The sequence below is a fragment of the Tasmannia lanceolata genome, unplaced genomic scaffold (genome assembly GCF_043159265.1).
Source record: "Tasmannia lanceolata isolate RefF3 unplaced genomic scaffold, GAP_Taslan_0.1 ptg000008l, whole genome shotgun sequence".
In the NCBI taxonomy this organism is placed as follows: domain Eukaryota; kingdom Viridiplantae; phylum Streptophyta; class Magnoliopsida; order Canellales; family Winteraceae; genus Tasmannia; species Tasmannia lanceolata.
Genome location: NW_027518685.1, coordinates 18,697,666 through 18,724,080, shown reverse-complemented (window position 1 = coordinate 18,724,080; position 26,415 = coordinate 18,697,666). Strand labels below are relative to the sequence as shown.

The window sequence follows — 26,415 nt, the reverse complement described above, 5'->3', positions numbered from 1 at the left end:
CAAAGAAATAAGAAAATCCAAGAATATGAAGACTTAAAGTGAAGAAGAAGATGAATTTAAAGATCAAGTCACAATTCAAGTCCTTAGATTGCAAAAATCTAGTCCCTTAATATAATCACATTTAGAGCCACGAAAAGGGGATTAAAATAAACTAAATGGATTAAATGGATATGTGGACCCAAGCTAGGATGTCACAAAACACTTGTTGAAAATAAGGAACAATCAAAACAGATTGTTCCATGGTCGATAGTAGAACTTGGCGGTCGATCGAGAAACAAACCATTGCAAAAAATATTAGTTCGTCCTAGCCGTTTGAGGCCTATAACTGCTACTTTTGGGCCACCCCCACCCCTCTCTCTCTCTCTCTATTATATATATATATATATATGAGAGAGAGAGAGAGAGAGAGAGAGAGAGAGAGAGAGAGAGAGAGAGAGAGAGAGAGAGAGAGAGAGAGAGAGAGAGAGAGAGAGAGAACTGTTGGAGCGCTTAAGCTCACCATTTTTTTGGTGCGCTTATGTTGTTATAACGCCTCCCATTCGTTTAAATGTTTGGGTCCCGCTGGGTCCCGCTTAAGCGCACCAATGGGAAGTGTTATAACAACTTAAGCGCTCCAAAAAAATGGTGCGCTTAAGCTCACCAACAGTTTTCTCATATATATATATATATATATATATATATATATATATATATATATATAGAGAGAGAGAGAGAGAGAGAGAGAGAGAGGAAAAGGATTGTATGCTCGAGTGTACCTAACCTTAGGTATGCTCGAGTGCCAAATCACATGGGTCCCACATTTTTTGTGGTCATCTAAACCATTCATTTGCAAGGCCCCATCATAGATAGGGTGTGTACCAAAAATCAGCTCCATTGAACCATCCTAACCCTCCAAAACTGGAGGGAAAAATGGGCAGATTTGTGGACAAATACTGTCTGTCCATTTTGACCTCAACAAATGGATGGGTTAGGATGATCTTATGGAGCTGATTTTTGGTACGCACCCTATCTATGATGGGGCCTTGCAAATGAATGGTTTAGATGACCACAAAAAATGTGGGACCCATGTGATTTGGCACTCGAGCGTACCCAAGGTTAGGTACACTCGAGCGTACAATCCTTTTCCTCATATATATATATATATATATATATATATATATATATATATATATATAGAGAGAGAGAGAGAGAGAGAGAGAGAGAAAACGGTTCCTACACATATGTGTAGAGAGTTCTCTACACACTAGCTTAAAATACAGTGGGGGCCCACATTGTTTGGGTGATCCAAGCCATCCATTTTAAAGGCCCTCACATAGATAGGGTGTCTACAAAAAATCAGATCCATAGGATCATCCCAACCCTACGATTTGTGGAGGTAAAATGGATGTCTTTAAACCTTCACAAATTAGTCCATTTTTTGCCTCCACAGTTCGAATGGTTAGGATGATCCTATGGATATGATTTTTTGTGGACACCCTATCTATGTGAGGGCCTTAAAAATGAATGGTTTGGATCACCCAAATAATGTGGCCCCCACTGTATTTTAAGCTAGTGTGTAGATAACTTATCTACACATATGTGTAGGAACCGTTTTCTCATATATATATATATATATATATATATATATATATATATATATATATATATATATATAGGGGTGTAACCCATCTACACTTGTGAGGTTCACATTAAAATTATTCCTGAACATCCTCTAGAGTGAAGTAATCATTTGTGCCTCCATTTGTTATTATTTTGTGAGGAATTCGACTTAAGCTTAAACTTGTATATCTTTTACTTTGTTTTTGTGAGATCAAGTGTTATATTAGCCTTGGAAGAAGGCATTCTTTGTTTCTTTGATTCTTGTACTTGACAAGTGCTTAGAGACGCTGAGCCATCTCCGTAAGCAAGTGTTCGGAGACGCAGAGTCACAATAAAGAATCGCCTCTTTTTTCATAATATGAAATTTCATTTTGCCGGCAGCCCCCTAAAACATTTTGTTTTTCATTAGGGCGCTTGGTTTGGATCTTAGGAAAAATATTTCTCATGGGAAAAAGTTTACTAAGAAATTTTTTTATCTGCACAATTTAGAGTTAATTGACCAAAATATGGCTTATTTAGAGGGGAGTGATAAATCGACTCCCCATGTGTCTTTCTCTCTCCTCTGGGTTAGAGAGAGAAAGAGGAGAGAGATAGACACATGGGGAGTCGATTTATCATTTTGGGGGGCTGATTTATCACTGCCCTATTTAGTGGCATTGCCACATAAAACTGGCTCAAGTTACTTTTTAAATTTCTAATCAAACAATTGAAATGTAAGAAATGTTGGAAAAAAAATTTCTTTTAAAAAAATTTCCAAAAAAGTTCCTATAATCCAAACAGTAGAAAATTTTCACAGTTTTTAAGGAAAATTTGAAACCAACTGGACCTTGGAATTTTTTTTCCACTGAATAATATTTTCCATACTTTTTCCAAAGATCAAAATATTGCAAAGAGACGTTGATTCACGTGGATCATGATTTTATGGGTGAGATCACCATTTGAATTACTTTAGAGATGGCCCACGACATCAATGGTTATAATCGTCCCACGTTCTATCTTTGTCATGAAAAGCGAGTTTTTATATGGTGTAAGAATATTTTGATAATGACACCCCATTTGAAGGAAACATTCGTAAACTCAATTTTTGATAAGGACACCATTTTAAGGTAATAATCGTAACTTAATTTGATAAGGACACCCCATTGCAAGATTATTCTAATGTACATGCGTGCGTGGCTGCGCCGGGTATCACAGGAAAGTTGAAGAAACTTTTGCCTCTTTATAAGATGTGGTGTGGAGACAAGGCTTGGGCCATTCCAGGGGCATTGGAATTGGTTGGGTGAGAGAATTTATAAAGAACAAACATAAACACACGCCAGGACCCCCCCCCCCGGGTGTGGGTTTATGTGAAAATTATCTTTTTATTTCCCAACGGTTATGTATTTTCCACCATAATTATCGTGTTTACCTTTCTTAATTATAAGTTAGATTTTAAGCAGAAAATCTTATGGCATTAATTACGAACACATCTCTTGAATGCCATTTTTATTTCCTATCATTTTGTGACCGTTTTCATGTGGTCTGTCTTCTCCAAATAGCCACAAGAAGTAACTATTGCAGAGAAACATCTGCTTCTCTTTGGGCCGTGTTCTTCTCTACAAGTAGGGAAGAACTCCAATGCCTAGAAACACAGAAATACGTACATAAATCTAGTTTTATAGAAAACGATTTATCTCCTTAAGATTTATCTGTGAAACGACCTCTTACTCGAATAGCTTAAGCTGTTAGAGAAGGTGTTATTTATTCTTTTATACTTTAACACCCCCTGCCCCCCCCTCACGTGGGCCCCTCTTTCTTTTGGTTGGCCTACAAGTGGCACATGTGGCCGCACTTTTGGGTTGACCATTACATGTGAATTTTTAATAACAAGGAGGTTTGAACTCAGGACCTTTGCTCTGATATCATGTGAAATTAACGGCCAGTTACTCCAAAAGCTTAAGTTGTTGGAGAAGACGTTATTTATTCTTATATACTTTAACAGTATCTGTGTCTGAGCGTAGTTTTGAAGTGGTTCAAAGAGGACCGGTAAGCGAGTGCACGTCTAATAGACGCAGGGAGCTGTTTTATTTTTTAGAATTGATTATCTCGGTTGCACCATAGCAGGCGAATATGATTCTTAAGGAGGCACGACTCAGCCGTACGTCTCCTTCCTTCTTTCAACAAACAGATTTTGAATCAAGGATTTAATCTTCAAGTCGATAAATGTATTTGCCTTCTTATTTTGTATTTGATTTATCTTAAAACTCAGATTAGCTATGTCACATATCATTCAAATCATCTATTTTCCCCCAACAGGTATACTGATATTTGCAGTCTGTTTCTAGTACTTCCGTTGCCTTTTGTTCAGTCTTCGGTGAAAATGACCACATTCTCATGTTTAATTGCTTATCATTTGTACAAAAAACAAACAGATGAAATATTATTTCCCCTTCTTAAATTTAGAAGATAGTATTGCGAACAACCATTAAAGACAAGGCGTAGTGCATGTTGGCTTCAAGATGGACTATACATTTCTTAATACAATGAAAAATCTTACAAGATGATTTTGTTTTTGTGATAGAAAACGACATGGACTTACTATCATGTGTACGATAATTGGGTCCATTTAAATTCTTGTCAATCTCGAATCTGGCCCATTGCCGTTGATCCAACCCACATCAGAGGAATCTAGACCGTTGACGAGCATGATGAAGAAGACACCGCAAAGATGCATTGAAGCCATCAAATTTTGTACACCTCAGTAAGACGATTGAGATCTCTGTTGACGTGGACCCACCGTGCCATCATATGATAGTCAATCAGATGAACGGTCCTGATCACCAAGATCTTGTTAGCCAAATATCCAAAAAATGAATGCACAAGAGTTTGGAGCTAGCCTTTGGCTACGACAATATACCAAGGAAGCCCCATATGTAAAAATGTAGACAAATTTGAAGTAGAATATGGCCGTCCATAAGTAGTACATGGAAACATTCAATGAGGAAAGAAAGATACCCTTTCAATGCATAGACGGCAACCTAATCCAGTTGGGCATTGCATTACCCTCTTCACTCGTATAACATACACGTACTTCTCTCCCTCGAGTCTCTCTATATATATGACTTCAAAGCCATGCATATTTCATCACTCCACATTGTTAATTAGTGTTTAGGTATTTGATCTCTTGTATTCAATTAGTAGAGATATAAAAAGAGAGGGTTTTATGATGGCCACCAGGATTTTCCTGTTAGGTCTCCTCCCTCTTATTTGCTATCTTGCTTTACCCTCCCATGCAAGTAATTTGCAGGACTTTTGCGTGGCCAACAGCCAAGGTATTAATCCTCTCTCTCTCTCTCTCGCAAGAAACTAATCCCTTCTTTTTTTTTCTACATACGTATATACACAAATTTCAGCACTTCCACCTTTCGATCTTGTTTGTATATTCTTGAAAATTTGAACAAAATGGGCGAAAATGCAAAAAAATGAAATAAAAATGAACTAAGACTTCATGAATCTTTCGAAATACACAACTCTTTTTTTTTTTTTTTGGCGGAATGTATGATTGCTATTTATCTCTATAATTTTTTTTAAAGCTTCAAAAATTAAATTGACTTTTTTTACAATTTTCCTTTTTGTTTCATATTCTTCTTTAGACGTGGTTCATGTCATTAGTGAAACTCGAATGAAAATAAGGGTTTTACAAACTTCCTTTGAGATCTTTGATGAAATCTGAGATGTACTAATTTGAGATATAGTGCTCGATGTAGAAGAAAAAATATTGATGAATTAATATGTTACTTAAATTATTTTTTTTGAAATGGTAATTTATATATTGAAGGAAGAGAAACCGAGATGGTTCTCAATGATTACATTAAAAGATAAACAACAAAATAAAAAGACTCAAGGCGGAAGATAGTCGAACCATTCCAGACCCAACCTAGGTACACCCGATCTAGCTAAGCACCTTACATCTCATCCATTCTAAACCAGTAGTACTTATACCCTAAAGGAAGTCCCTAAAAAGGTAGCCATCCTAAATGAGATAATCTCTGTTTGCTTTCCTGGCACTTCCATTTTCTTCTTATTGCTCGTGTAGCATCTCAAACCAATAACATTAGCTGACAGAGATCCCAACAGCATGGATATCCTGCTCACTGCATCTCAGACCCAATGGCCTTAGCTGTCATTAGTAAATAAAGATAAAAATGACCTCATCCGGTGAACTTTTTATCAAAATAAAGTGGGTGGATTCCATTGTGGCGTTTCATCTCGACATCATCAATAGGGTCCCAAACTCCTTTCTCTTTCCCAATATCTTTTTCTTTTTCTGGTTCTTTTAGTGGTTGGTGGGCTCCACTGTAGCCATATACTAGTCTTGACACTTGCCGCTTCATCCAATTTGAGATTTAGCCAGCCTGCAGGGTGTAGTCAGATAGCTATTGCAACCTAGACATCGAGGGAACTTCCCTTTAAAGCAAAGCCACATGAACGCCACAGCTGTCTGTGAGTTTTAGGAGCCAAAATCATGAAAAGTAGGATTGCTATCATGAATTATTTGACTATGAAGAGATCTCTTGACAAACGAGCCGAACAAGTGCTTGCCCCAATGAAGTACTTTGAAGAGTTGGAGGAGTTTGATGCAAGAAAGTTGGTGATGGTAGGATTGATAGAGTAATAGGAGCGCATGTGGTGTGGAGAAAATGACATCATCAATAGGGTTTGACAAGCTCCTTGGTCATTCCTTCCTAAGTAGCGCCGAATTGCAGTTCGGAAGAGGGGGCCCGTACCCACGGGCACTATTCCTGCTTCTAGGAATTGACCCTTCTAAAAATATGTTACTTAAATGCTGTTTATATTTATGAATAATCTAATTTGGTTAGTATGCTAATAAGTAGGGCTGCAACTCGGGTCGGGTCAGGTCGGGTTTTGGAGAGACCCGAGAAATATCTCGGGTCGGGTCGGGTCGGGTTTTTTTCGGAAAACCCACGATTCCCAAACCCGGCCCTACCCATGATAAATCTCGGGTCGGTCGGGTCGGGTCGGATTTTTCACGTTGACGCAATTTTTTAGGGAAAATTCTTGTTTGGCAAGGCAACTCAACTCATAGAAGTAGAAATTCACTCACATTACACTTGAATCAAACAATGATGTAATTACACTCACATTACACTTGAATCAAACTAATCAAATAATGTTGTAATTACAATCAAACAATGCTAATCAAGTCAACTCATAGAAGCAGAAATTACACTCACAAAAAATAACAGTGGGCGCGTGGATTTTCACTCTTAACTTTTAACTAACAATAGAAAAAAATGTACATACTATAACTTATGTAACTCGGGTCGGGTCGTGTCGGGTCGGGCCCCTTCAAACCCGGCTCGACCCGAGATTCATGCGGGCTTTTGAATGCTCAACCCAGCTCAACCCGAAACCCATGAAACCTGAACCCAACCCAGGCTATTTTCGGGTCGGGTAAAACCCAGCTCGAGTTGAAGCCCTACTAATAAGCTCCAAGTGCATTATTGAAATACCAAATAGAATTCTTTCTCAGTCTTAGGCTTTGTGAAAAGCTAAATTTGAGACCCTTCTACCCATCTGAAGTCTGAACACTCTATAGCACTTCAATTTGAGACGCTTCTACCCATGTGAACACTCTATAGCACTTCCATAAGTCCTACAACATTTTATTTTTTAATGTATAATCTAGTTAGTTAGACACGCTTAATTTCAAATATTAATAATAGAGGAAAATGATTGTACGCTCGAGTGTACCTAACCTTAGGTACACTCGAGTGCCAAATCACATTGGTCCCACATTTTTTTTGGTCATCTAAACCATTCATTTACAAGGCCCCATCATAGATAGGGTGCATACCAAAAATCAGCTCCATAAGATCATCCTAAACCATCCATTTGTGGAGGTCAAAATGGACAGACACTGTTTGTCCACAAATCTGCCCATTTTGCCCTCCAGTTTTGGAGGGGTTAGGATGATTCAATGGTGCTGAATTTTGGTACACACCCTATCTATGATGGGGCCTTGCAAATGAATGGTTTAGATGACCAAAAAAAATGTGGGACCCATGTGATTTGGCACTCGAGCGTACCTAAGGTTAGGTACGCTCGAGCGTACACTCCTTTTCCTCAATCCTAATAATTAATACTACTGCTATACAAACATTATGATGGAAATCCCTTTTCTTGACATAATTTGTAATTTGTTATCAGGATTAATGAGTGGCCAAGCATGTAAGGATCCTAAGCTTGTTGAAGCAAACGATTTCTTCTTCTCAGGGCTTCATCTACAAGGAAACACATCGAACCCACTCGGATCCAAAGTCACCCCAGTCAATGTGGCCCAGGTACCAGGACTCTATTCCCTTGGAATCTCCAACGTCCGCATAGACTATGGACCATGGGGTCTCAACCCTCCCCACACTCACCCTCGGGCCACTGAGATCCTCACTGTTATAGAGGGTACCCTCTCCGTCGGTTTTGTCACCTCCAACCCTGAAAATCGCCTTGTCACAAAGACCCTTTGCAAGGGTGATGTTTTTGTCTTCCCAGTAAATCTCATCCACTTCCAATACAATGTGGGGCCAACCAATGCCATTGCTATTGCTGCTTTGAATAGTGAGAACCCTGGTGTCATCACCATGGCTAATGCTATCTTTGGATCCAACTTGCCCATCTCTAGTGATGTTCTTGCTAAGGCCTTCCAACTGGACAAGAATGTAGTCGAGTATCTCCAGTATAAGTTCTAGGTTGGGAAGAGACAAAGAGGATGAAGTTAGGAAAAATAAACCTTCTCTCTCTAGTTTCACAGCAATTGTTTTCTAAGTTTATCGACATTGTAAGAGTCTTAATGACTAGTCATTGTGTCATTTGGAATATGCTTGGATTGTAACCGACTGTGTTGTGCATTTTCTTTTTCATTTTTTTATGAAAATGTGTTTGTGTTTGACTTTGTTTTTTACTAGTTATTCATTAGAGCATGTTTGGTTTACACTTAAAAAGGGCTTTCCCTAGAAAGCCTTCTCCTTTCCATTACTTTCCTATAGAAAGCTGTTTTATGTGTTTTGTTCCACAAACATTATAGTTGAACCTTTTTCTAGAGAAAGGGTTTCTCTTCTTCTTTTTTTTCGGTAGGTAAGCTGGGATTGAACCTAATACTGGATAAAGGTTGAGCTTCTTCGGATGTCAGCTGTTCTGATTATTTAGACTATTTGGAAAGAGAGATGTAATATGATGATGGAGGGACAGAGCAATGGCTCTGGATGGAAAAACAAAAAAAATAGAAGGTTTAAGAGTGCATAATTTGTAGGGAATTTAACAGGATAGATCTCGCCCCTAAAAGCTAGCCGTTAGAGGGAGGGTGCCCATTCCTTTATAACCCACCCCCATCCATTTCACTTATCCGATGTGGGACTATTTGCTTTTGCGTGGAACCCCAACAGAATTTTCTAATAGAGCAAAGTTAAAGATCTAAGCATGGAGGATAGACTGTCTTTTGATCTCATTCAAGTTGAAGCACGTAGGCCGAGCGTAAAACGAGACTTGTGGGTTTGATGGCAAAGGTTGGAGAAGGGGTTCTACAAATTGAACATCAATGGGGCTTCGAGGGGTAACCCAAGAGATAGGGGAGAAGGAAGAGTGGTTCGAGATTCGAGTGGGATAGTGGTCTCCACTTTCTCCTTTTACTATATGGGAAAACACTAGACCATGGTGGCAGAAATGAGGATAATGTTAGATAGATATCTAAACATCTTTAAGTTAATTATGGATCGTGTCGGATAGTAAGGCCCTCATGGATCTCACCTCAAAATAGTGTAGCCACCCGTGGTCCATATTCTATTGTTGGCCAGAAATCCTGCCACTTATGAAAATTCTTTACCCGGTGTGTCAGCATCACTATAGAGAATGAAATTTCGTATGGTGTAGGTGGCTGCTTCCTCATCTTGGATTGGATTGGATTGGGTGCTCACTGTAAGTTACATTATAGCGGATCTTCTATAATTTTGGTCTCAGGAAGCTCTTATCTCTAAGTTTGGCAAATAACTGGTTCGAGCAAAGTCCTCTGCTTAGACCCCATCTATGCAGCCCATTCGAGCAGCAATGCCCCATGGTAACTCGTCTACTTGCTTTGTGGCTCCAACGCATGAGTGGATTGTTCGTTTCCCTCCCCCCAAGCTCTGCTCCAGCTAGTGGGTTTCGTTGGTGATTAATTTGGGTGCACGTCTATTATTGTTCTCAAATGACTCGGGCCTGTTTTACTGCTCTATTTAGGGGTCTATTTCCCCTATTTCTGTTTAGATCTATTTCTATTTAGACCTGGCAAAATTGACCCGTGCCCGCGGGTCGACCCAACCCACCCGCAAATTTGCAGGCACGGGTCGGAGTTTTGGTGACCTGTCAAAATGGAACCGCGGGTCACCCAACCCGCAAAAACATGGGTTGGGTCGGGTCAACCCGTGCGTACCCGTAAAAACTCTTTTATTTTTATTTAAAAGGAAAAGAGATCAAGGGTCAAGATCATAAGATCAAAAGCCAAAACAAAAGGGATTTCAGATTTGCTTTGAGTCTCGTTTTGAGTTCCTATAAGTAATTCATGTTATTACGTAAATGGATTTGCACTAAATTTGTTAATAATTTTGTTCACTAAGTTTTACATTTTTTAATTGGTCCATTCTTCACCTCTGTAATTTAGAACTCTACTTACAATAGATTATTTTATATGGTGTGCGCCCCTAAGGTTGAGAATAGGGTGAATATTGAATAAGGCCTGACAAAATGGGTTGGAAAATACAATGGAGAAATTTTTGGAAAAATTACGGGTAGCCCGCGGGTTGACCCAACCCACCCGCACCGGGGACGGGTCACCTAAGTTGTGACCCGTAGGAATGCGGGTTATTTTTTGACCCAACCCGTTTGACCCATACCCGCATGACCCGCTGGTTGACCCAACCCACCCGGCCTGTTTGCTAGGTCTATTTCTGTTGAGGTTAGGTGGTTTGTCCTCTCCTATTTTCCCAAATCTCAAGATATATTCGGTCCGCCCCAGGGCCTCTGTTGGCTTGGGCACTAGGACCCAGATTGGAGTCTGGCCACGTGGTCCTAGGCTTGGGGCCAGCAATGCCCCTTGGGCTCAGAGGGCATGTCCAATGATGGTTTGGTCAACCAGGCCTGACACAGGTATGGTGCTACCCAATAAAGACAATGGTTGCGCTTTTTCCATCAGCTATAGCTTTAGGTAAGATTGGCAGCGCTACGATCCTACAGGTGGTATCAGAGCAAGGCCACTGGTTAGAGACTCTTAGGGTCATCGCTAGAGAGGGGGATTGTTGGCTTGGCGTTAGGACCCAGATCGAAGTCTGGTCACGCGGTCCTAGGCTTGGGGCCTGCAATTCCCCTTGGGCTCCGAGGGCATGATCAATGAGGGTTTGATCAACTTGGCTCCGACACCGCGATGATACTAGTCAATAAAGTTAATGATTGCACCCTTTCCATCAGCTATTGCATTTGGTAACATTGGCAGCACCACGATCCTGCAGCCTCCTAATTCCGGGTTAAAAAATGTTCCATCTAGAGTAGAAAGTTAGGTTATGTTTGTTTTGGATTTTGAGAACCGATTGTGAGTCCAAAGCTGATTATTTGACTCAAGCTTACATTTAATTTTGATTCTGATAATTTTGGACTCACAATCTGTTCACAAAATCCAAAACAAATATGGCCTAAAGATCTGTTTTAGAATTGAAATGAATTAGAGTATCTTTATCACTTATCTTTTATTTAAACCACTACATAGGCTCGTATAAGATGCTCTGATTCTTGAGCTCTTTTTTTTTTCTTGTTTTTCTTTAAAATTCGATGATTGGCTCTCTACATAAACCAGTATTTCCTACATTATTAGTTTTGGCATTTCCTCCAATATCTATTGATGAGACTAGGAGGGACTAGGAAATGAAAGAGATTATACACGCTTCTAAATACAACAATAAAGATGTTAGGGTTCTATGCAAAATAAAGACCCCACATTGGAAAAGTAAAAACATGTGGACGGGCTTATAAGGACTCCCCTTAACGGCTAGCTTTTAAGGATTACTTCTATGTCCAAACAAAAGAGGAGAGAGATTGCTTACCTCATATAGGAGACGAGAAATTGCTTAGTATCTTTCACACATTTGGAACTACAAAGATTGTTCAGGGACTTCAGAATTCTATCCCACTTGTAATTACACAGAGAAGTTAACCTAGTTCCTTCCACTTGTGGCATAAGCTCATTGTAGAATATGACATAAACAAGGCTTTAGGAATGTTTATTTTATACTCCACTTGGGTCAATGATAAACCTAATATATATTAATCTTAAAGGGGGGGGAGAGGGAGAGAGAGGGGAGGCCCATGAAAGACTTTGTAGACGGTTGGTCAAAAGTAGGACATACTATGTAAATCATACAACTTGGGAGTATAGAGAAAGACGGATTTCACAACACTGGAAAATCCTCTTCTCAAATAGTGAAACCAAAGTTTACACTAGCCCAAGATGAACAACCAAGTAGAAGAAGAACAATGCCCAAAAGAGATGTGCTTCAATATATGATAGAAAGAACAACACTACAAGATAAACAACAATAAAAAGAAGAAAGCTTCAAAAGGAAAGCTTGCACACAAGAGAGCTTCGATGGAGCTTTAATGGAGGTCTAGGTGGTGGAAAATCTCTACCAAAATGAAGTTAATGAGAATAGGCTTGGTCAAGAAAAGTAAAGAGAAGATAGCTTAGGTAAGTGGTAGTGGGTATGGGAAAGTGTTGTCTTAAATGCTTAGGGAAGTAGTGGGTTTGGAGTTCTAAGTAAATGTTTGAATTTGAAATAGGTAGGTAGTGGGAAAAGATGGAGCAAACATGTGTGGCTCACACATGTGCAAGCTAGGCAAAAAGACCAACATGCCCATGGACACAAAAGTACATATTTGCCCTCATTACAACACTCAAAATAAAAATAAAATAAAGCTACCCAAAAAATACACTTTAAAATTTAACACTCCCATTTAAAGTGATTTTTTGGAAACTACTCCAAGCTTATCCCGAAGTAGCTCAAATGATCATTTGGAAAGTGACTTAGTAAAGATGTCGGCAATGTTCTCTTTGCTCCTTACTTCCGCTACACCAATTGTACCATCTAACACTTTTTCATGAATGAAATGATGCTCGATCTTAATATGCTTTGTTTTTGCATGACAAACCGGATTTGTGGCAAGTTTGAGCGCACTTTGGTTGTCACCAAGAATAGTCGTCGCCTTGTGGATAGGTAAATGGACATCTTCAATCAACCGCCGCAACCAAACACATTCTTGAGACGTAAGAGCGGCGGCCTTATATTCCGCTTCCGTTGTTGAAAGAGACACCGAGTCTTGTTTACTACACCAAGAAACACCCACCGATCCACACAAAAACACATAACCGGAAGTAGATCTCCGATCATTCAAGTCCCCTCCATAGTCGGCATCGGTAAATCCATTCAACACAAAATCAACCCCTTTCTTGTAAAGCAACCAAAAGTCAAGGGTAGAATTCACATACTTCAAAATTCTCTTTGCCGCTTCCAAGTGTGGTTTCTGTGGCGATTGTATATAGCGACTAACAAGCCCAACGGAAAAAGAAATGTCCGGTCTTGTGATAGTCAAGTAGATGAGACTACCCACAAGAGCACGATATGGCCGTGCATTCGGAAGAAGCTTGCCTTCTCCCCGCCTTATCTTTATGTTGGGATCAAGAGGAGTAGATGATCTTTTACTTTGACTCATCCCAAATCTTCCAACTAATTTCTCCGTATAGCCTTTTTGAGAAACTAGAACATCATCCTTCAAGGTCTCCACCTCCAAGCCAAGAAAGTGACTTAGCTCTCCCAAGTCTTTCATCTCAAAACGAATAGATAGCTCATCCCTTAGCTTTGCAACCTCAACATCATTGTTATCGGTAACTATCATGTCGTCGACGTAAAGAAGCACAATAACAAACAAGCCTTTGTCTTTCTTCACAAATAAACTAGAATCGGAGTTAGATGCAAAATAACCACAAAATTGCAAGTATTCGGCAATCTTACCATACCACGCCCTTGGAGCTTGCTTCAACCCATAAAGAGCTTTCTTGAGCTTGCAAACATGAGTCGGATGATCACTTGAATTGTAACCCGGCGGTTGCTCCATGTAGATGTCTTTGTCAATCTCACCATACAAAAATGCATTTTTCACATCAAGTTGAAACAATTTCCAACCAAGACAAGCGGCCAATGAAATTACAACTCGAACGGAAGTCATCTTGACAACGAGACTAAAGGTCTCCTCATAATCCTCTCCATACTTTTGAGAGAACCCTCTAGCCACCAACCTTACTTTGAATCTATCCACACTTCCATTCGCTTTCCGCTTCAATTTGTACACCCATTTACATGTAACCGGATTCACATCTTTAGGCTTAGGAACAAGATCCCAAGTCTCATTTTTCACAAGTGCCTTCATCTCCTCATTCATAGCATCTTTCCATTCTCTCACCCCTTTTGCTTCATCAAAGAAAGAATGCTCATTATCATCAAATGGACCGGAAAGAAAACAAGAATAAGTGCTCAGCATGTTTTCATCCCGATACCGTGCCGGCTTGACAATCTTTCTTTTTGATCTTCTAAGACGTGACACACTACACTCCTCTTCATTAGTTTCTTCATTTTGCTCATCTTCTTGAACGTGACATGCAACATCACTCCCCCTATCACCTTGCTCCTCCATCGGCAAAGAAGAGGAAGACCCAAATTCCATTAGAACATTTGGTGTCACCGGCAAGTTCATTATTGCTTGAGGCTCAACCTCAACAAGGATGTGCTCACCTACACCCACACCATTAGTGGAACCACCATCCAAAGCATAATAAGAAGAAACTTCATCAAACACAACATCTCTTGAAACAATGGACTTGTGAGTTGTAGGATCCATGCACTTCCAACCTTTCTTCCTTTCATCATACCCAATGAAAATACACTTCTTCGCCTTAGCATCCAACTTGGTTCTCCTTTCATCCGGCACATGCACATAGTAAATTGAACAAAAAACCTTGAAATGCTTGACACTAGGCTTCACTCCAAACATCAACTCATAAGGAGACTTCATATTAATCGGACTAAGAGGCACCCGATTAATCACATAAGTTGCACATGCCATACCTTCTGCCCATAAGGCCTTGGGTAAGTTCTTTCCATGCAACCAACTTTTACAAGTTTCCACAAGATGCCTAATCTTCCTCTCCGCTACTCCATTTTGTTGAGGCGTATAGGCACAAGTGAGATCCTTTTGTATACCATGATCACGACAAAATATATAAAAGTCATCGGAAGTAAACTCCCCACCATTATCGGTTCTCAACCGCTTGATCTTCTTGTGAAGACACCTTCAACGGTCTTCTTGAACTCAACAAACTTAGACAATGCATCAGATTTCTCCCTTATAAAATACACCAATGTGAATCTAGTAAAATCATCAACAAATAACAACATATAGCGGAAGCCGGAAAGTGAAGGTGTCCTACAAGGTCCCATTACATCACTATGGATAAGCTCCAAGGGAGCCATGCACCTTGAAAGAGACTTGTCAAATGGGAGACGATGTGCCTTACCATATTGACAGCCCTCACACACCTTTCCACCACCAAAAGAATTCAAATTTGGTAGCCCATTCACTAGATTCTTAATCACCATGACCTTCAATTTATCCATGCTAATATGACCCAATCTAGCATGCCAAATTGAAGCGCCATCATTTGTACTCATTTTATCAACATATAAGGTTGAAGCCGATAAAACAAATAAATCTTTAACTCTCTTACCGGTGTAGACAACATCCGCCTTCAAGCTTGAAATATTCCGAAGAAATTTCACCTCCTTAGGCCCGAACAAAACATAATTTCCCGCATCAACCGCATTTGCGACCGAGAAAAGATTCTTCTTCATACCGGATGTATAGTGTTGTCCGCCGTGATAATAGCATCGTTGCCTTCATATTTTCAAAACTTTGAAAATTTGGATTCGTTCCCTGTAAGATGATGCCCACAACCGGAATCGACAATCCAATCATCCTCAAAATTGATGGATGCCAAAGCACCCATCATAGTAGTTTCCGCCACAAAATATCTACCCCAATCTTCTTCATGTTTGGATCATCAACTTTTTCGCTACATTTCCATCATTCAATTTCACACGGCAATTCTTTTGTATATGCCCAAGTTTACCACATCGGTAACACTTGATACCCTTCCGATTTCCATTACTCATAACGGATGATCCACCTTCCTCTCCACCTTTACTTGGAATATTTTTCTTCTCTTTATATTTGTTGGAAGGCTTCTTGTTGCTTGAAAATAATGCTTCTCCTTCACTCCCGGATATTGAACAACCCGCCATTTGTCTAGCTAAAGACTCTTGTGAAGCAAGAAGATTCTCAAACTCCACCAAAGAAGGTTGCCGATCCCACCCTTGAATCGACGTAACATAAGGAATATACTCTCTTTTCAACCCACGAATAATATGCCGCTTCATTCGTGCCTCCGAAATAGGCTCTTCCGGATCCAATAAAGAAATCTCCGAACAAAGATTCTTGATCTTAAAAAAGAATTGAGAAATAGAGAGACCACCTTGTGTAGTATTTGTCAACTCATTTTCCAACATTTGTAGACGAGCCATATTCTTCTTGTTGAGCAATCCATCAAAAGTAGTCTAAATCTCACTTGCCGATTTACACCCAATGATGTGCTCAAACAAGTCATGCGAAATAGACCGCTTCAAAAGAAATTCGGTTTTAGCATTCTTCATCCTCCACGCCTTCAATACATCGGCATTTTCTTGTGTATCTTCCGGAACTACAACGGCATTGCCACAAACAACCTCCCATAAATCTTCTCCCACAAGATAAGACTCCATACATGTTCTCCATATCTTGTAATTAGCTAGTGATTGAGTCCGAAGAACCATTCAAGGATCTCTTAGAAAAGTACATGGCGAGACATGCATCTCAATCTCATCGCCTTGGATTCAGAGATTTCTGCCGTCATCCAGGGGTTATCTGCCCGCCAGGATTCAAGATGCCTAAGTTCAGTAAGTATAATGGGACAGGCGATCCAATGCAACATCTAGTCGCCTTTTGCAACGATTGCTGCATGTAAGAGGATAATCCAGGAATGTTGATCTACCTTTTTCAGAAGTCCTTCGGAGGAGGACCGCACGATGGTTCTTATCTCTCCCCATTTATGCAATCCGAACGTTTGAGGATGTGGTGGACTTATTCATCATAAAGTAGTTGCACCAAGCAGATCGTCCGCCATGCGTTTGAAAGCCTCGAGATGAATTGACTCTTGAAGAAAAAATGCTTTCTAGTTGGGAAAGGTTTGTCTTGTGTCTTCGTAACAAATGGTCCATTTATTGATGGGCGAACGACGGGGATTGAACCCGCGCGTGGTGGATTCACAATCCACTGCCTTGATCCACTTGGCTACATCCGCCCCTACCCCCGCACTGGTTTCAGTCTCTATCTACGATCAGATCCTTTCTGAACCCCTATGGCGAGTCACCGCTCATCCTCTAGCATGCCCATCTCCACCCGATCCTTGTTTGCCTTAAACTGACTAATAAGGGCGTTAATAGGGCGTGATAGGGGGGATACTATACTCAGAAGGGCGTTTATGGCGCGCCAGAACTTATAAGCGCCCTTAACTTCAACTTACGTGATAGGGGCATTAATAGGGCTAATGGGGGTAGGGGGCCGTAGTTTGCTACTAGCGCACGTAGGCTTTTCAGCCTACTCCTTATGTTCCGGCCTTCAGTTCCGGGTTGGCGAGAGGGAAGTTCATAGAAAAACGACTTCTGTTACGGTAGTCGAGGACTCTTTGTCGTAGAATATCCTCTTTCTGGCTAGTGGGCAACTCAATGCCTGTCACGCCCCGAACCCAGAATTCGAGGTAAGGCGCACGTGACAGCCGCCGCACGCCCATAGGGTCGCCCCCACAAGCATGCAAGGCTCCTTTACAATCAACTATTCTCAACATTCAGAGCAACTAATAAATGTGGAAATTTTAGTCTCAATTAAAGCTCAAACGAAATACATATATAGGTCCAAAAGTCTAAATCCACAATAAAATAACAAACGCTTCTAAACTGGAAATAATGAAAGAAAGCAAAAAATGTCTTAGGTTCCAATCCAAGTGCTTGAATTCCTCAGCAAGTCTACTGCCGCTCCTCTGTATCTGAAAATTGTTAAACCACATAATGAGCTAACAGCCCAGCCGGTTTTCCAAATCCAAGTCAGCTAATAGGAAAACGAAAACATGCTGGTGCGGAAAAGAAGTAACATGCCATAAAATTTAGCCAATGCAGAAATTGATAAGAAGCAAGAAAATCATTTCTACATAAGTTACATAAGAAAAATACCTTCTTTTACTAAAAACGGTTCCAACCACTCGGTTATGTAGTTTTTCACTTTGAAATCAATGACAAAGAATATATATTTTCAAACACTTGGTTTTGTAGTTTTCCATTTAGAAAACAAATACTTAACAGTCTTCTCTGTGGCCAATTTCCAACCTTATTGGCAAGTAGCGTAACCCAAGGCGAACACTCGTTCGCATGACTCACAGGTCCTAAAGCGCGCAATATCACAATATCAATAGCCAGAGGACTCCCTACTGGCCGCCCGAGATCAACCTTACGGGCAAATAAACTCGACCGCTCTACGTGATCACATCCAGTGTACTCACCCACTGGCAGGTTGGGCACTAGATCCCCACCAGAGATCAACCTTACTGGCGAAATCCATTACATACCAAGACTGTATACAAATATAGAGATCAGCAATTTAATGTTTGCAATACCGTGCCATAAATAGAATGCTTTTCAATAGTGTTTCATGAATTTGAGTTTCCAAAATCATGTTAGTCACAAAGCTCTTTTTTGTATAAATAAGGAAGCATGTTAAGACTAAAACAATTCATGGATAATGACAATTCAACCATTTAGTATGACATGCTAAAAGATATCAGTGATAAACCTTTCCAAAACAAGTTCCATATAATGGACTGCAAATAAAGCTTGCAACAAATCTAAGTATATGGAATATACGTAATACACTGACATAGGGTAGGATCACCTACCTTAAGCGCTACTCCAGGAATTTCCTTTGCAAGGTCAAGACCCACGAAGAAGATCTTCCTAGAGTGTAGAAAAACATAGAGTAGAGTAGGTGGTGAACTTGTAGTTACAGAATCACTTATGGCAGCCACTTATAATGGCTGTAGGTAAGGAAATAACTCCCAAGAATTGGTTTGCTAAAGCAAATGACAGCCACTAATGATAGTCACAGCTCCGAAGCATTGGAACGAAGTTCATATCACGGGTGGGCAGCAAGGTTCACCCAAGATCACAAACTATTTTAGCTACAAGCAACAACATCTCCAAGGCACTAATCTCGTGAATGGATGTTGTTCTCTCTCCCAAGGTAGTGGTGGCTGGTTTTGTTTGCAGAGAAAAGATCCCACAAGTTGAAGTTCTTGAGTGTATGGAAAGGCTAAACCGTGACCTTGAGGGATTGATTTTAATTTCCAAAATTTCAACAATTTGAAGATGACATGTAGAAGCTACTAGTAATGCCGGAAGTTTAGAAAAATCTGACTTTTAGTGAAGTACCCAAGTTGGAGCTTGTGGCTGCTATATTAACAGAGATTCACCAACGGATGGAGTTTATGGGCGAGATCCAATGCTATTATAAAACTATCAAGAAATGCAACTTTTATAAGTTGTTTGCAGGTTTCTTGAATCGAACGATGAGGGCAGCAGGGGCTTCCAATGGCTAAAAAATAAAAATCTACTTGAGACAAGAGTTTTTTTGATGCCATAGGGTATCCCCACCCCACTTCGTGGGGCGGGACTAGTCCCTAGGGATGCACGCAGGCACTCGGTAGACCATGCACATCAGTTGAACAAGGGGGATTCGAACGCTTGTCACTGGGGAGCATACCCATGACTTTACGCCAAAGAGCCACACCCTCCCGAGTTGACTTGAGACAAGAGTTGCAAGGTAAGGCTCATCAGTTTCTAAACCTTGGAAGCAAGAAATCGATTGCAAGTCTGGGTAGAAGTATGTATCATAAGGCTTCTGTAGATTTTGAAACTCACGGCCACTCTCACCTTCTATATCATTTCAATCAAGATTTTAGTGATTCTCGTTCATGTATAGAGGCACCCTTTTTCCTAGAAAATAATTCATATCAATTAGGCAGTTACCATTACATTTAGTGTCTTACTTTATTAAGAATAGAATCCTAATTAAATAGAGAATTAAAGACCTTCAATTAGCCTATGTAGCAGCGCCTTCTAAAGATAAAACAAGCATCTCCAATAGGAACTGTCCAAAACAATGTGGTCCACATGCCTTATTTGCTATGTAAGCAATATTTGAAAACAAGGAATTATTGACCTCGATTCCCAATTTCCATTTGAAAACACTTCCTGTATAGATGCTACCTTATTCCTTATTAGCTGAAAATCCAAAGGAGGAAACCTACCAAGATTAAATCTTGAAATGATAGGACTTCATAATATATCCTACTCACTGGTGCAAGATTCTATTCTAAGCCAAATTTAACATAGTGAAGGTGTCATATTCGGTCAATCTAATTGTGCTTTCCAAAATGAGCGCCCTTTACAATTTTGACTGTCTCATGCCTAAATATCATGCTTCAATTTGAAAAAGACACCCATTTCCAGGCAATTATTCTTATACTCGATTTGGTAACGACACTCATTTCTAAGCAATTAATCCTGAGCTTGATTTTTAGTAATGACACTCATTTCAAGTAGTTAAAACAAGTTCAAGCATTGGGGCTGGGTGTTACAATGCCGAGTCCACTAACCCTTCCACTCATATCCATCTTCAAAGCACCGATTGGACTTCTTCACCAAGGATTTCTTGACAAGCATCAACTACCACCCTTGTGGCTCTGATACCATATAGAGAAAGACGGATTTCACAACACTGGAAAATCCTCTTCTCAAATAGTGAAAAAGTTTACACTAGCCCATGATGAACAACCAAGTAGAAGAAGAACAATGCCCAAAAGAGATGTGCTTCAATATATGATAGAAAAAACAACACTACAAGATAAACAACAGTAAAAAGAAGAAAGCTTCAAGAGGAAAGCTTGCACTCAAGAGAGCTTCAATGGAGCTTCAATGGAGGTCTAGGTTGTGGAGAATTTCTACCAAAATGAAGTTAATGAGAATATGATTGGTCAAGGAAAGTAAAGAGAAGATAGCTTAGGTAAGTGGCAGTGGGTATGGGAAAGTGGTGTCTTAAATGCTTACGGAAGTAGTGGGTTTGGAGTTCCAAGTAAAGGTTTGAATTTGAAAAAGGTAGGTAGTGGGAAAAGATGGAGCAAACATGTGTGGCTCACACATGTGCAAGCTAGGCAAAATGACCAACATGCCCATGGACACAAAAGTACATATTTGCCCTCACTACAACACTCAAAATAAAATAAAATAAAGCTACCCAATAAAAACACTTTAAAATTTAACAGGGAGTTCCGATTTGAAGAATTTAAATTCCAACACCTATAAACTAAAAATGGAAGGTGAAGGATGGATTTGAAAATAAGTCCCGATTGGATCAAATTCAACCTCTAGAATCCCCTCATAGGATGGACAGGAAAATAGTGGCTCTGATGAACTGTTCATTAGACTTTGCTGATGGCTGTCTCCGGGGCCCCACAACTCGAGCTCGTTTTCTAAGTATGTTAGCCACATTTTGGACTCAATTTCTACTTTGGATTCTTCTCCAAAAGCTTCATTTTGCTGAGCCTCATGTTCTTCCATTGGCCCCACACTGGATGCAAATAATCTTAAGTCATCGTCTACCATGTCCCAAAAGTCCACAAGTGCAGGCTCGAAAGGGATGCCGTGAATTTCTTGGGAGTGTTCTTGCTTGTTGTCCTTGTATAACATCGCCTTGACTTGTTGGGGGTCTTCTAGTTTCAGCAGTGGATCTGCTTTGTCTTGTTGTCCCTTTCCATAATCTTTATTGTAACATGATAGATGTGAAAAAGGGGAATAACATGCTGATTCTTTAGATTCATTTGTGGATGGTTTAGTTTTGTTGTCATGACTTTTGGGCAAGTTACAAGAGTCTTCATCTAAGATGTCCCAGAAATCTAAGTTAGGTTCTATAGGAATTTCAATTATATCATCCAAGGGCTTTGGCTTCTTCTCAATGGGTATTATGCCACCCACTTCGGAGGGGCTACCCGATTCGAATATTGGATGCGCTTGTTCTTCATGACCTAAACCTTCAGCTTGTTTGCAATTTGACCCACAAGAACTGGAGGAAGAGGAGCTTGATGATTGATTGCGTTCATCTACACCAGGATTAGGTCCTTTTGATACTAATCTCCTCTTTAAGTGCGTATTCCACACGTTCTTAATTTCATTATCCGTCCTCCCGGGTAGGCGAGATGCAATTTTTGACCACCTGCATGACATCCACTAATTAGTTAAGCCTCAATTCCTGATCGTGGAAGAAAAAAAATGCTAAAACAATTTTTACGCCCATTTAACACTTAAAACTGGGTGTAAAGTTTCTTGTACGTCGAAAGAAACAGAGCCTTAAGCAAGATGGAGTAACTTTGCTAGGTTTATGGAAATCTTACTTGTTCCCTAGCAATCCATGCAGCTTGATTATGGTTTCCTCTTCTTCTGGGGTGAAGTTTCCACGCTTGATGTCAGGCCGAAGGTAATTGATCCATCTCAACCGGCAGCTTTTTCCACATCGCAGCAATCCTAAGAAGCGGAAACCTTTGTCAGCTCCAACTCTAGACATCATCTTGTAGTGTAGTCTACATTGTTGTTGGGGTTCCAAGCAAAAGCATATTTCCCACATTGGATAAGTGAAAGGATGTGGATGGGCTTATAATGATTCGAGCTCCATCCCCTTAACTGCTAGCTTTCAAGGGCGAGTTCTACCAGGTCCTAACAAGTGGTATCAAAACCTGAGCATGGTAACCTCGGCGTGCCCCCGAGGATGGAAAAATCCTCCAGGGAAGATCTTGTAGTTCCCACGTTGCACCCGCGTGGAGTGACGGGATTGTCTACGTTGTTTTTAAGGGTGGGTTCTACCCGTGTCCCAACAACTATAGAACGGGGTTGGTTTAGTTTTCTCATAAATTTTTTTCAATCAACGACTTTAGTAGGCTGTTTGATTGAAGAAAAGACTTTCAAGGATAAGCCCTAATCTTGAGCCACCTTCTATTTCAGGATAAATTGATCAAGATTTGTTCTATCCATATGATTTTATCCAGAAAAAAAGACTTTGGGTATGCTTGGCAACCATGAAAAATTATTCCATGGAATATTCACTGCCCCAATTGTGAAAGAGGAGCTGAGGAGGGAGTAGGGAGAGACTTGAGAGAGCAGGAGTGGAGAATGCATGATAATTCCCTAAAAAACAAAGAAAACATATGCTATTTCAAATTGGGGTTTCCCCCTTTTTTTTTCTGGTGCTTTTCATGCTCCTCTCACTTCCATGCTCTCACGACTCTTGCGCTCCATCCATCTCTAGGGCTGGCAATGGGGCGGGTCGGGGCCGGATGTTGGGGTCCCCTACCCCTTCCCCTCTGCGGGGAATTCCCCCCCTCTCCTTCCCCTCCCCACTGCGGGGATCATGGGGAATTCCCCTCCCCTCCCCACGGGGAATATCTAATCCCCCTCCTCGCCCCGCATCCTTCGGGGACAATAACTTTACTTTGTTAAATGTTAGGTTTAAAACTAAGCTAGGGACAATCACTTTAGGCATGTTGCGGCTTGGCTGTTGCATGTGAGAGTAGCCACACAACCCACACAGGCTAAGATTTTGTCTTATTCATTTTATTAACCTGGGGACAAAGGTGGTTGCTCTCAGATTCATTTAATTGATGGATAGTCCTAGCAGATCCCTAATTCCCAATCCCACTTGCCAAAAAGTACTGTATGTGCCACACCATAGGAAGATCCAAACCGCCCATTTGATGGGCACACCATACTACCATAGGCATAGGATGATCCAAACCTTCCACTTGATGGGCACATTGTAGGATGATCCAAACTGTCCATTTGATGGTCCACAATGTGTAAATAGGTTGTGGCCCAAAAATCATTTCCATAGGATAATCCCAACTCGCTGATCTATAGAGGAATTGCATATTATGGTACCTTCTATAGATCGGAGGGTTGCAATCATCCCATGGAAATGATTTTTGGGCCGCAATCTATTTACGTTGTCGCCCAACAAATGGACGGTTTGGATATCTATGGTGTGGCCTGTAAAGTACTTTTAAATTGTAGCCTATCAAATGGACGGTTTGGATCATCTTATGGCGTAGCCCATACATTACTTTTTGAAAAATAATGGACTGTATGAGCGCACACCATATAAAATCTCATCACTTATTAGAGAGATGTTGCCTTTATTTGGGGGAGGGAGATTTTCAAAGGATTTAATGTTGCCTTACAGTGATGGTTCGATGGAGAGATTTTAGGAATTTCTATGGGTAATATACTAATATAATGAGGGACAATGCCCAATGGATTATGGGTAGAAGAAAACATAAAAAGCTATTTTAGGGACAAAACTGTATTAATGGAAATTATGAAAATTTTGGGGGAATCTTCTAGATATGTTTCGATTCAAGGGGTTTCTAGTAGTTTTCCAAAAAAAAAAACACTTAAAAAAATACAAGGAAAAAATGGCACTAATGAGGGCGGGGTGGGGCCGGGCGGGGCCAATCCATCCCCTTCTCCTCCCCTTCCCCACTCAAATCGGGGAATCCCCTCCCCAAGGGGGAGGGGCGGGGCGGATCCCCGCTTTCCCGGGTGAAATTGCCAGCCCTATCCATCTCTTAGAACTGGCCCCACTAATATTCCGTGGAATATTTTTTCGTGATTGACAAACATCAAGTGCAATTCCTCAATTTGGTAGTAATTTCACTTATCCCCATCTTCTAAAGAAAAAAAAATTTGCTTTTCTGCGTATCTTATTATGAATAATCGTGCGAGAAAAACAACGGGTAACTCTTATCCTTGAACGTATCTTATCCAGGAAAATCTATTCTATACAATCTGAGTCATGCTAGAAAAACGAGAGGAATCTTTCAGAAATTTATCAAGTCTATTCGAAACATTTAACATTAAATATACGGGTGGGGCAGATACATGTAAGACAAACTGACATGGTGGAAATTTCTAAACTGATATGTGGGTGTCAATATCAATTCCGATACAACAATAACAACAATAAATGCAATTGCAATTACATTTGAAGCAACTAAGCGCACCTTCTTATTTGAGCTCTCTATACTTATAGGATTCGAATTAAAATCGTGAACAAAAAGTATAGCACGGGCATGCTTGTTTTGGAGTTTGATAATCCATTTTGAGTCCGATGGAATCCACATCTCAGCAAAGGAAAAAAACACATTACTGGAATGTAGAATCAATTTGAGTGGAAAATAGATTCTACACAAATACATCATTTCGTCAAGACTCAAGAATCTGTTTTGGACTCAAAATCTATTCTCAAAATTCTAAAACAAACAGGGTTTAACTAGTCACATGCGTTTCTAACCAATCTGAGTTGGGTTTCATAGTAAAGTGCAAGAAAACTTGGACCGAAAATCGGTCCATAAAATTGTTGAGAGAAGTATGTGTTAAGCTTCATAGATTCATGCTTATTAGGACTTAGTAGGCAAAAGTTGAGAGAGGGAGAAAAAGAGAGACCTGCTTGTTTAGGAAGAGCGCGCCAATTCCTATGGCCATTCTTACGAATATAAGAGATGAGTCTAAAGTCCTCTGCTGGTGTCCATGGACCCTTCTTTAGCCCTAACTTCTCACAGCATGGAGCACGCCCACGTCCCATTTTTCTGCGTGGGAAATGGTTCGATTCACAAACACACAAAATTTATCAACCATTGGCTCCATTTTGCAGGGTTTATATAGAGTTATGAAAATTCAAGAGCAAGAGTCATGCCCTCACATCTGTTCTTACCAAACTCCACAATAAATAAAGACCTTGGAAAGTCCATCTACGTACATAAATGTCAATGGAATATTATTTTTTTCTTGAGTTGAACATTTTACCAATATATTAGGCTCTTATTAACCACCAAAAAACAACCCAACTTGCACCAACTGACAGGGTTTTTAATGTTCTATACACACAAATGATCCGGTGTAATGCTACAAGTGATCAATCTCAACAGTGGTGTTTCCCACATCTGCATGCAGTTAGGTCATGTTTGACAACCATGAAAAATTATTCCATGGAAAACTCGTTGGCTCACTTGTGTGAGGGTGGCGAAGAAGGAGAGAGAGGAGGAGAATTGAGTGGGGCCGGGAGTGGAGAGAGCATTAAAAATCCTTAAAAACTAGTGAAAAATTACCAATATATATTTAAAATTGGTTTATTGTTTTCCTCATTTTTTATGAGCTTTTAAGATCTTTTTATTCTCCATTGTGAAACAACCAATTACTCCAAAAGCTTAAGATGTTAAGTTGGTTTTATATAATCATTTATACTTCAGCACTCCCCCTCAGAGTCTCTCTTCTTTGGGTTGGCCATACACGTGGCACTTGTGGCTCCTCTTTCGAGTTGGCCGTACCGGTGAGCTTTTGAATATCAAGGAGTTGTTGGGTTTTGAACCCATGACCTGCCATGAGGCAATTGGTCCGGTACCATGCGAAACAACCAATTACTCCAAAAGCTTAAGCTGTTAGAGTTGGT

The 26,415-nt window shown here is 40.3% G+C and overlaps 2 protein-coding genes across 2 annotated transcripts; one reads left to right on the top strand and one right to left on the bottom strand.

Moving 5' to 3' along the window:
• The first annotated feature begins 4,719 nt into the window (after positions 1 to 4,719).
• On the top strand, positions 4,720 to 8,497 carry LOC143883373 (putative germin-like protein 2-1). Its single transcript, XM_077386732.1, has 2 exons — positions 4,720 to 4,910; positions 7,810 to 8,497. Exons 1-2 carry the CDS (start codon positions 4,802 to 4,804, stop codon positions 8,343 to 8,345), a joined length of 645 nt encoding a protein of 214 aa, XP_077242847.1. The 5' UTR covers positions 4,720 to 4,801; the 3' UTR covers positions 8,346 to 8,497.
• A 12,212-nt stretch (positions 8,498 to 20,709) lies between these two features.
• LOC143884665 (transcription factor MYB58-like) lies at positions 20,710 to 25,667 on the bottom strand. Its single transcript, XM_077388345.1, has 3 exons — positions 25,413 to 25,667; positions 22,313 to 22,442; positions 20,710 to 22,134 (listed from the first exon to the last, which is right to left on the bottom strand). Exons 1-3 carry the CDS (start codon positions 25,549 to 25,551, stop codon positions 21,222 to 21,224), a joined length of 1,182 nt encoding a protein of 393 aa, XP_077244460.1. The 5' UTR covers positions 25,552 to 25,667; the 3' UTR covers positions 20,710 to 21,221.
• Positions 25,668 to 26,415: the final 748 nt, after the last annotated feature.